At 36.1% G+C, this 12595-nt stretch overlaps 1 protein-coding gene across 1 annotated transcript in view; it reads left to right on the top strand.

The window, feature by feature from the left end:
• Positions 1–750: 750 nt before the first annotated feature.
• The window catches only part of LOC123540817 (glutamate-rich protein 3-like), a 50142-nt gene continuing 38297 nt past the window's right edge, over positions 751–12595 (top strand). Inside the window, exon 1 of the mRNA XM_053525909.1 lies at positions 751–954. Within this exon, the coding sequence (XP_053381884.1) occupies positions 935–954 (20 nt within the window). The 5' untranslated portion in view covers positions 751–934. The remainder of the gene's footprint in view (positions 955–12595) is intronic.

Here is a 12595-nt window from a genome sequence, read left to right as displayed (position 1 = left end):
TCGAGTACCTGCCAGTTTCCACTTGGGTATTATCAAGTATATTTACAATGAACATATAGTGACTTTAGAAATAAATATCACACTAATTTAGAAATCAAAATAAGATTTTTCACTGCACATGCCCCAGATGATGCTACAAACAACCAAACTTTGAAGTTTCACTGAATTATTATATCGATTTAATACCTTTATTTTAGTTAAAAGTTTGAGATTTTACACAGGCAGTCTATGATAAAGTCCGAGTAAAATGTAATCAATACCCAAGTGAAATTAGTATCATTCCACAATGTTTTGGACATGTTAAAATTATGAATTATTAATAGAAATGCTGACTGAAATATTATTCTTTGATCAAAAACGATCATCTTTTTTATTTAGTATTGACATTGTTCTTCAATAACATATAGGTTAATTACATTTAAAAAAAGCATTGTGCGATTGCAGCAATTTGTGTACGTTGGTATAAAATAGGTAAACGTGTCTTTTTCATCAATGGATGGATGGATTGGCGGAACGATGAGAGTCGATATTTTAGACCGAACTATTTAGATGGAGCTAGCATATCAAGTTTTTTCACTCGGTCGTCATTTAAAAAATCAATTTCTTCGCCAAGTAAACAAATATCATCTATTCAGCCAGAAACAAATGTATTTATGATTCACATTTTCAATGTCTTCGTGATTATACAGATTATAAACCAAAATATTCGCATTTGGAACGCGCACTTGCCGTGACGACATTGTTTGATCACGTGACTCACCCAGACAACGAAGCTGTGAGGAAGACAAATATTTTGTCTTGTATTTGATGCAATTACCAGGAAATTGACCTAATTATCTCTCAGTGAAGTATGGAATAGCACATGCAGTAAACTGTTACCTTTTAAAATCGGACAAAAACAAAGTGTCATCGATAAAAAGGGAAGTTAGACAAGATGAGCCACGTCCACGAGGGGTAGGTCAATTAAAAATCAATTAGTGTAATTGTTGTTTAGCAATTAAGCACATTTTATATTTGTTATTCAATTATACTGTACTTTTAGGAGTTAGATATTTAATCAGAATAATTTATCACTGTGCTGTTGCTACCGGGAGAAATGCACCTATCTTGTCCCAGTTTAATTAAGTTGGGACTATCTTATTTCACTGCCCAATTAAAGGTTGAACATTAAGAATGAAAAACTGGTGTTGAGAGCAAAATATTGAGCTCAAGATAAGCTTCTTATTTCCCTAAATAATTTTATGTTTTGAAAATTGCAAAATAAACAAAACACATTGAAAATCAGAGTATAGCACGTTATCAACTTCATCTTCAGTAATTGCCTCACTCTAGAAGAGTATACTCACGATTTGATTAAAATACTGTACATGCGCAGCCGCAACTTGTGTATACTCATACGGCAGTGCACATTATTTATCCCCCCACCAAAGGTGAAGGGGATATTAGAAATGCTCTCCGTCCGTCCGTCCGTGCGTCCGCAACGATCTTTGTCCGGAGCATAACTCCAAAAGTACTTGAGGGATTTTCTTCAAACTTCATACACTGATAGAACACATTGGGAGGAAGTGCAGTGTGCAAGAACAATAACTCTACCTTGCCTGTTTTTTGAGTTATTCCCCTTTATCTTATTTTCTTAAAAAATTTTGTCCGGAGCATAACTCCAAAAGTACTGGAGGGATTTTCTTCAATCTTCATACACTGATAGAACACATTGAGAGGAAGTGCAGTGTGCAAGAACAATAACTCTACTTTGCCTATTTTTTGAGTTATTCCCCTTTATCATATTTTCTTAAAAAAATTTGTCCGGAGCATATCTTCTTCATGCATGGAGGGATTTTGATATATCTTGGCACAAATGTTTACCACCATGAGGCGGAGTGTCATACGCAAGAACCAGGTCCCTAGGTCTAAGGTCAAGGTCACACTTAGAGGTCAAAGGATACAAGAATAAAAACCTTGTCCGGAGCATTTCTTCTTCATGCATTGAGGGATTTTGATATAACTTGGCACAAATGTTCACCACCACGAGACGGAGTGTCATGCGCAAGATCCAGGTCACTAGGCCTAAGGTCAAGGTCACACTTAGAGGCCAAAGGTCAGATACAAGAATGACTTTGTCCGAAGCATTTCTTCTTCATGCATGGAGGTATTTTGATGTAACTTGGCACAATTATACACCATCATGAGACGAAGTGTCATGCGCAGTTCCCTTCTTTAGAATTACTTCCCTTTGTTGTTACTTTAAATAGCTTTTATTGTAACTTTTTCATTACTAGTCGTAGGGAAAAATCGAGACCACTTTTCTGTAGTACAACAAACATGCTAAATCCAATTTTGAGGTGTATTTTGACCAGTCTCTTCCTGATAAAGATTTTTGTGTGGACTTGCAATTTTTTTTTTTTTTTTTTTTTTTTTTTTTAAAGATTAACTTCCCTTAGTTGTTACTATAAATAACTTATATTTTAACATTTTTATAATTGACCCTAGGGAAAAAACAAGACCACTTTTCTGTGGTACAGCATAGATGTTACTCTCCAGTTTTAGGTGTATTTTATTAATTTTATTATATATAAGGTATCTCTACCTAGTAAGGAGTTTTTTTGTGGACTTTAAAAAACAAGACTTACAATGATTACTAAACAACCACAAAGTTAACATTCCATTTGCAAATACAGCTGCTAGAGTAAAGAAATTTGCTTTGACGGGCATATATTGTGACATTCTGGCACTCTTGTTCCCTGTTAGCTTTCCATTCCTTCTTTTTACAGTAGCCATATAGAAAAACATCATAGCTATACTCTTCATGAAAATTAATAAAATTTAGCAGTAAACCACCTCACTACTGACTTATTCTTTCTTCCACATCTTAAAACCCCTGATGCGGACCACATCCTTCAATTATGATATGCCCGGTGGGGGGATTAGCCATGTCTGACATGGCTCTTGTTTATATTATAATAATTTAAATATGGGTTTTCCAAAATTTTTAAAATATGTAACAACTGGGAGTCTCTTGCATTTTGACACCCATCGCCAGTAGTATATGATAAGCAATAGATTAAAAGCTATACTAATTAATGAAAAAGCCAAACCAATCTGCAGGTTAAGTAAAAACACTTGAAGCCCCATAGGTTAATTTTATACTAGATTATAGTATAATCAAATATTGTTTGATGGAACTCCATGGGACTCGCAAATTTTTTTTCGAGTGATTTGTTGTCCAAGCCATGAAGGTTTTGGGTCATTACATGTTACTCAAACACTGGCATATATATACCATATGAGTTTGAGCCACCTTCAGATCAAAACAGTAAATGGTACATGTGTTTCAAGTAGAAACTTAAATTTGTTCAACAGTTAAGAATTTAGTGACTGCTTTATTTCTCACAAAGTATATTTGTATATAACAAGTATGCAAAATAATTACAGAAGAAATTATTTCAAGCACATCAGTCATTAGAAATTGAAGGAAAAAACTTTTCATAATTTAACTCAGACAAGCCTGTACATCTACACATTATTCCACAGTGTCCTGGTTGCCTTAGTAATCATTTAGGGCAACCCCTCAATTTATTCCTCAGTCATATGTAGGGATAGTAATAGATCTAGGTTTACTTTGATTTCACATCATCTGAAACATTTGTTTATTGTAAGTTTGAACAAATTCCATAATTTCGATGGAACTGCCTAGTAAATTTTGAAGCATATTGATAGATTTCATGTCTTGAAGGGTAACTTGTTCTTTTCCATTTTATTATCGATGCACCTTTAATTGACCATTGCCAGTGTTTCAGTAATGTCTAGCAAGTATATTGAGGGGTGAATGCGGCATATAAATAAAGAAGTGCTTAGACCTCTATCACAGTCAACCCTCGGTATATACATAGCAGTTGTGAACTACTGTCTGAGCATTCCGCTAGCTTTGCCTTAAAAAGTTTATGCTCAAACCTTCGACATTTAATAAGGTTAGAATTGGGTTGTAAAAGAAATAAAAAATATCAAGGAAAAGAAATAAATGATGCCTGATACATACTTATATGGTTATAAGACATTTCTATGCCCCTGAAGGTGGGCATATTAAAATCACACTATTCGTCTGTGCATGCGTGCGTGAGTCATGTGTCTGTGTAAATTCTGTCACGCTTAATTATGACCCGGGTCAAAGTCACAAAATAATGTGTGATTTTTTTGCACAGACAACTGTAGCATTCATGAGCATGCTTCAGGGGGCATTTGTTACTGATAGTGGCAGCTCTTGCTCATTGAGTAAATTGCAAGTTATTACATTAGCTTAGTTTGTAGAGTGATTACTAAGGATTCCAGTTTAGGGAGGACTTGAGTTTGAATCTGGAAACAGGAAGGTTTTTTCTTTACATATTTCATTGTAACTTTACCTTTACAACTGTTTTTGGCATTTTTTGAATTCCTTTGAAATTTAACAGCTTTGAAATACCTATACCGGTAAAAGGGAAACTTTCAAACACAGGATAGATGCCTAAATTCTTCAATATATACAAATTAAAACACTAGAATATGTGTTCTTCCAGTATGTTTTATTTACAGTCTACAAATGGTTTCATTTTAGTTAAATTTGAATTGTCTGTGAATCAGGCTGGGTATTAAAGCTGTTCATGATCTGTTTATACTAGTAAAGTACATTCTCATAAATTTGATTAAGGTAATTTTTAGTGTTTATGTGATCACCCTGTATCAGATTTGTTCAAATTGTTTTGCTTGACAGATTTTAGGGGCCACCAGAGCTAAAAACAAAAAACTTTTAAATGACTTCTTCTCATGAACCACTTGATGGATCATCACCAAACTTGGTCTGTAGCTTCCTAGTAAAGTCCTTGCTCAGATTTGTTCAAATAGTTTGGCTTGACTGATTGTAGGGGCTCCCAGAGCCAAAAATAGAAAAAAACCTTTAAACTACGTCTGCTCTTAAATCATTATAATGGATTATTATCACCAAACTTGGTCTGTAGCATCCTTGTAAGGTCCTCTGTCAAATTTAATCCGGAATTGCCACTCCTATCATCTGTTCTACAAGGCCGTCTCCTAGAAAACCCCGGTCAAGTAGCTCTTGAAGGGGAACCAGTACCCCAATGTTTGGACTTTTCAAGTTGGAAAGACCAGCAATCACACCGTGCAGCTGACTGATTTTAGGGGGAAAACTTTCAGACACATATGAGCCACGCCATGAGAAAACCAACATAGTGGCTTTGCGATCAGCATGGATCCAGACCAGCCTGCGCATCCGCACAGTCTGGTCTGGATCCATGCTGTTCGCTAACGATTTCTCTAATAATAGACAATGTAAGTGAACAGCATAGATCCTGAGCAGACTGGTTTGGATGCGCAGGCTGGTTTGGATCCATGCTGGTCACAAAGCCACTATGTTGATTTTCTCATGGCGCAGGGTTAGTTTTTTAGCTCACCTGTCACATAGTGACAAGGTGAGCTTTTGTGATCACCCTTCGTCCGTCGTCCGTCGTCAGTCCGTCCGTCAACAATTTCGTGTCTGCACGATAGTGGTTTCATTTATGATTTTATTTTAACCAAACTTGCACACAACTAGTATCACCATAAGATCTTGGTTCCTTTCTTGAACTGGCTAGATCCCATTATGGGTTCCAGAGTTATGGCCCCTGAAAGGGCCAAAATTAGCTATTTTGACCTTGTCTGCACAATAGCAGCTTCATTTATGATTTGAATTTAATCAAACTTACACAAAACTTGTGTCACCATAAGATCTTGGTTCCTTTCTTGAACCAGCCAGATCCCATTATGGGTTCCAGAGTTATGGCCCCTGAAAGGGCCAAAATTAGCTATTTTGACCTTGTCTGCACAATAGCAGCTTCATTTATGATTTGAATTTAATAAAACTTGCACAGAACTTGTGTCACCATAAGATCTCGTTTCCTTTCTTGAACCAGCCAGATCCTGTAATGGGTTTCAGAGTTATGGCCCCTGAAAGGGCCAAAATTAGCTATTTTGACCTTGTCTGCACAATAGCAACTTCATTTATGATTTGATTTTTACCAAACTTGCACATAACTTGTATTACCACAAGATCTTGGATCCTTTCTTGAACTGGCCAGATTCCCTCATGGGTTCCAGAGTTATGGCCCCTTAAAGGTCCAAAATTGGCTATTTTGGCTTTTGCAGCCATATAGAGACTTCATTTATGGTTTTATTTGATACCAACTTCCAAAATATCTTCAACAACAATAAATCTTGGATTCCATGACAAATCAGATCCAATCGTAGATTCCAGAGTTATTTTATATCTTGATTACCTCCCCTGATTGTAATCAAAATGGATTTATATCAGTAAGTACTTATAGGACTTATTTGAAATTTCATTATTGTCATTAGTTGGACTGAGCCAATCAGGGTAGATAACTATGGACTGATTTAATGTCAAATTACCTCCCTTTATTTCAAATTAAAATGGGAATATCTCCATAACTAATGAAGATACTGATCTGAAATTTCATTTATGTCAACAGATTTATTTGGCAGATCCTTCTTTTGTTCACTTACAATATTTTTTTTATAATTACTTCCCTTTTACGTTACTATAAATAGCTTATTTTTAGTAACTTTTTTATTATTGGCCGTAGGGAAAAACCGAGACCACTTTTCTGTGGTACAACATGGATGGTACCTCCAATTTTTAGGTGTATTTTGACATATCTGTACCTTGTAAGAATTTTTTTTTCTTTTTGGTTAAATTTCTTCCCTTTGTTGTTCCTGTCCTTTGGACTTAGATATTTTTTCTGAGGACCTTCTTGTCCTCAAGTGCAATGGTAACAGGTGAGCGATATAGGGCCATCATGGCCCTCTTGTTATCAATTAAGTCAAATATCTCTGTTGCTATCAAAGTTATTGACTTTGAACTTAAAATAGTTATTTAATTACTATCAAAGTCTACACCAGGAGAAATGATTCCCATACTCTGGTTTGAATTTTGACAGGGTTATGCCCCTTTTTATACGCCCGTTTGAAAAACGGGACGTATTATGGGAACGCCCCTGGCGGGCGGGCGGGCGGGTTGGCGGGCGGGCGGGCGGCGTCCACAGACCTTGTCCGGAGCATATCTTCTACATGCATGAAGGGATTTTGATGAAACTTGGCACAGTTGTTCACCATCATGAGACGGAGTGTCATGCGCAAGAACCAGGTCCCTAGGTCTAAGGTCAAGGTCACACTTAGAGGTCAAAGGTCATATTCAAGAATGACTTTGTCCGGAGCATATCTTCTTCATGCATAGAGGGATTTTGATGAAAGTTGGCACAATTGTTCATCATCATGAGAAGGAGTGTCATGCGCAAGAACCAGGTCCCTAGGTCTAAGGTCAAGGTCACACTTAGAGGTCAAAGGATACAAGAATGAAAACTTTGTCCGGAGCATTTCTTCTTCATGCATAGAGGGATTTTGATATAACTTGGCACAAATGTTCACCACCATGAGGCGGAGTGTCATGCGCAAGAACCAGGTCTCTAGGTCTAAGGTCAAGGTCACACTTAGAGGTCAAAGGATACAAGAATGAAAACCTTGTCCAGAGCATGTCTTCTTCATGCATAGAGGGATTTTGATATAACTTGGCACAAATGTTCACCACCACGAGACGTAGTGTCATGCGCAAGAACCAGGTACCTAGGTCTAAGGTCAAGGTCACACTTAGAGGCCAAAGGTCAGATACAAGAATGACTTTGTCCGAAGCATTTCTTCTTCATGCATGGAGGGATTTTGATGTAACTTGACACAATTATACACCATCATGAGACGAAGTGTCATGCACAGTTCCCTTCTTTTGAATTACTTCCCTTTGTTGTTACTATAAATAGCTTATATTGTAACTTTTTCATTACTAGTCATAGGGAAAAATCGAGACCACTTTTCTGTAGTACAATATGCATGCTACATCCAATTTTGAGGTGTATTTTGACCAGTCTCTACCTGGTAAAGATTTTTGTGAGGACTTACAATTTTTTTTTTGATGTTTTTTTTTTTTTTTTTTTTAAGATTAACTTCCCTTAGTTGTTACTATAAATAACTTATATTGTAACTTTTTTATAATTGACCGTAGGGAAAAACCAAGACCACTTTTCTGTGGTACAACATAGATGTTACTTTCCAATTTTAGGTGTATTTTAAGGTATCTCTACCTGGTACGGAGTTTTTTTGTGGACTTACAAAAACAAAACACTTAATTATTACTAAACAACCACAAAGTTAAAATTCCATTTGCAAATACAGGTGCTAGAGTAAAGAAATTTGCTGTGACGGGCGTATATTGTGACATTCTTGCACTCTTGTTATCTTAGATTTTTAGCTCGACTATTCGAAGAATAAGTAGAGCTATCCTACTCACGTCGGCGTCGGGATCACACCTTGGTTAAGTGTTTCGTACCAGTCCACATTTTGACAAAGTCTTTTGAGATAAAGCTTTGAAACTTTCAACTCTTGTTTACCATCATCATGGCCAGTTATAGGCAAGAGTACATAACTCAAGGATTTTGGCTGAATTATGGCCCCTTTTGACTTAGAGATCATGGTTAAGTTTTTCGTACCAGTTCATATTTTGACAAAGTCTTTTATGATAAAGCTTTGAAACTTTCAACACTTGTTTACCATCACCATGGCCAGTTATAGGCAAGAGCACATAACTTCATCAAGGATTTTGGCTGAATTATGGCCCTTTTTGACTTAGAAATCTGGGTTAATATTTCGTACCAGTTCATATTTTGACAAAGTCTTTTGAGATAAAGCTTTGAAACTTTCAACACCTGTTTACCATCACCATGTCCAGTTATAGGCAAGAGTACATAAATCCATCAAGGATTTTGGCTGAATTATGGCCCCTTTTGACTTAGAAATCTTGGTTAAGTTTTTCGTACCAGTTCATATTTTTTGTGAAGTGTTTGACATATGGCTTTGAAACTTTTCTCACTTGTTTAGTATAATAGTCTCTATCTGTAGGAAGGAGAACATAGTAACTCTGTCATCTATTTTGGCTGAATTATGGCCCTTTTTGGAACTTTGAAATTGTTTCTGTTTTCGTACAAGTCCATGTTTTGTCAAAACTATTTGACATATGGCTTTTAAACTTTGAACACTTGCTTATCATTATGATTTACGTCTGTATGGCCCTTTTTGGACTTTGAAATTGGCTCATATATTGCCATTAAATTTTAGTGCAAGACTTATAGAAATCAAAGTAATACATGAACATTGTTTGTCTAATCTGTTTATTATGCCCCCCTTCAAGGAAGGAGGAGTATATTGTTTTGCAGATATCAGTCGGTCAGTCGGTCGGTCGGAATGTATACCAATCCGTTTCCGGATGATAACTCAAGAACGCTTGGGCCTAAGATCATGAAAGTTGATAGGAAGGTTGATCATCACCAGCAGATGACCCCTATTGATTTTGAGATCTGTATGTCAAAGGTCAAGGTCACTGTGACCCTGAACAGTTAAACGGTTTACGGATGATAACTCAATAACACTTGGGCCTAAGATCATGAAAGTTGATAGGGAGGTTTATCATGACCAGCAGATGACCCCTATTGATTCTGAGGTTAGTATGCCAATGGTCAAGGTCACAGTGACCCAGAACAGTTAAACGGTTTCCGGATGATTACTCAAGAACGCTTGGGCCTAAGATCAAGAAAGTTGATAGGGAGGTTGGTCATGACCAGCAAATGACCCCTATTGATTTTGAGATCAGTATGTCAAAGGTCAAGGTCACAGTGATCAGGAACAGTACAATGGTTTCTGGGCAATAACTCATGAACGCTTGGGCCTTATATCAGGAAAAATGATTGGGAGGTTGGTCATGACTAGCAGATGACCCCTATAGATTTTGAGGTCATTAGGTCAAAGGTTAAGGTCACACTGGCCAGGAAGAGTTAAACGGTTTCTGGACGATAACTTGAGAATGCTTAGGCCAAGGGTCATGAAAGGTGATAGAGAGATTTATCATGACCAGCAGATGACCCCAATTGATTTTGAGGTCATTAGGTCAAAGGTCAAGGTCACAGTGACCCTGAACAGTTAAACGGTTTCCGGATGAAAACTCAATAACACTTAGGCCTAGGAACATGAAAGTTGATAGGGAGGTTGGTCATGCCCAGCAGATGACCCCTATTGATTTTGAGGTCAGTATATCAAAGGTTAAGGTCACAGTGACCCTGAATAGTTAAATGGTTTCCGGATGATAACTAAAGAACGCTTGAGCATAGGATCATGAAACTCGATAGGGAGGTTGGTCATGACCATTAGATGTCCCGTGTAGATTTTGAGGTCAGTAGGCCAAAGATGAAGGTCACGTTGACCCTGAACCTTTAAACCTTTGGGACGATACCTTGAGAATGCTTTGGCCTAGGATTACGAAACTTAATAGGGAGGTTGATCATGACCAGCAGATGACACCTGTTGATTTTTAGGTCAGTAGGTTAAAGGTCAAGGTCAGATTGAACCAGAACAGTAGAACTTTTGTTAACAGTGAGCATATAATTTCTGTTCGTTGTGCAATTATTGAATGCATCAAGGGGGGCATCTCGTGTTCGACGAGCTCTTGTTTCTTTTGTCTGAATATCCATGGAAATATTTTGACCCCATTCTTCAATCAATTCTTCGAATAGTTGAGCGCGCTGTCATCAGACAGCTCATGTTTGTTAAAGTTTTCGATAAAGTCAAATATCTCTGTTATTATTAAAGCTTTTCACTATTTACTGTCAAAGGTTACACCAGAAGAAGTAATTCCCGTAACTCTGATTTGAATTTTGTTAGAGCTATGCCCCTTTTGAACTTAGATTTTTTTGTCAAAGTTTTATAAAGTTTTTATTGGCGAAGCTCTAATTCAAAGTCAAGCACTGTGAAAAGCCAAGCATGCTGTCTTACAGTTTTAGAGTAAAACTTTGTCTTAATTAGTTCTTCACTCATAAAGGCAATTAATGACTAAAACCCACTAAAAGTACGTTAGAATCTAAGAATTTAGTTTATATAATAATTTAATTAAAATAGCTTTATTGTGATGAAAGCTTCAAGCTTCATTTGAGCCCATTTTGTGTGTTACCTGACATTTTGTTTAATTATATGATCTCCAACATACAGTAGGGTATTAAATAACAAATTGAAAGTGCAATATTTTTAAGTCCCTAACTCAGTAGGGGAAACTTCCCGATCGGGAAATTATTTATGGGTTTTTCACTACTTCCCGAACAGGAAACTTGTTACTTATTATAGTAACATGCTTCCCATTTGGGAAGTAAAACCGCTATATTTTAGGTAGGTTCATTAAAAATGCCCGGTGCATAAGACTATACATGAGATCTCGAAATTGAATATGCCATATTGAACTTAAAAGACATATCTAGATTTCTACCGTTTAGAATTTTTTTAAATGTCCTAGTATTTTTTTAATTTCACATTGAATCTGCCCTTTTTCCGAATGAACTGCAAAAAAGCAGAGTTTCCCGATTTGGAAACCAAACTTCCCGATCAGGAAATTCTTCTTATTTGCGTGGTACATCTTTTTATCATACTTAATGGAATATCAAGACAGACGAAGTCATAAGAACCAGAAGAAACATGTCAAAGGGAGATCTGAAAACACTTGATAAACTACATAAAATAGAAAATCACAAAACTAGTGTCATATTGCAAAGGCTGTGTCTCCTACATTGAAAACTTTAAAACTATTATACAGAATGCAAAGAAAGTAGATCAAGCAACACAGACCGATACTATTGAACACATGTACGTGTACAGGTACATTTTTTACCTTAATTGATGCCAAATTTTTCTTTCAGTAATAAATTCACAGTATCTAGTTTGATACAAAATGATACATGTGTATTTGAAATACCAAAAGCAGGACGATATTCGATGCGAGATGTTTTTCAATGTAAAATTCTGATTTTGTTCACGAGGGATACATAATGCTTTTCCAGATTGTTTGTATTCTTCACATGAATATTTTACAAAAAAAAAAAAAAAATCAATTGTCAAGGTGATACAAAATGTATTTTTCAAATTGAAAATTTTTGAACAAACTTAAGATATTCGAAAAAGTAGCTTTAAGGCAACTGACAAGGAAACAGTATGACATACTAGTATACTGTCATATGCTAGAACCAAAAATATTATTAAATTAAAGTCTGTTCTTTAGCTTACTTATTATACATGATAATATAACAGTACATGTACTTGTATTACAAAACATAACGATAAAATATGAAAGGGGTTTACTTATAATGACATAGAAATATAGCAGTGACAAGTCCCTATAAGCTCATGGTTTGGAATACTAGTTTATGCTTTGATAGGAACAGAGATATTTGACTTTTAAAAAAACTTTAATCAAGGGTGATACCATCGCCAGCTCTACCTTTTTCTTTTAAAAATCGAGCTAAAGATTAGAACCAATACTGACAGACAATTAACCTTGTGGTGCTTGATATTGTAAAACATTAAACATAAAGAAAACTAGGGCCATAAGATGCATCTACCTGAAACTGAAAATCTGTTTAAATGCAGCACATGCTCTTACAGTATTTTGTGTTTTGACTGTGTCAGATGTGAT

The sequence above is a fragment of the Mercenaria mercenaria genome, chromosome 16 (genome assembly GCF_021730395.1).
Source record: "Mercenaria mercenaria strain notata chromosome 16, MADL_Memer_1, whole genome shotgun sequence".
NCBI lineage: Eukaryota > Metazoa > Mollusca > Bivalvia > Venerida > Veneridae > Mercenaria > Mercenaria mercenaria.
This window is presented reverse-complemented; position numbering and strand designations above follow the sequence as displayed.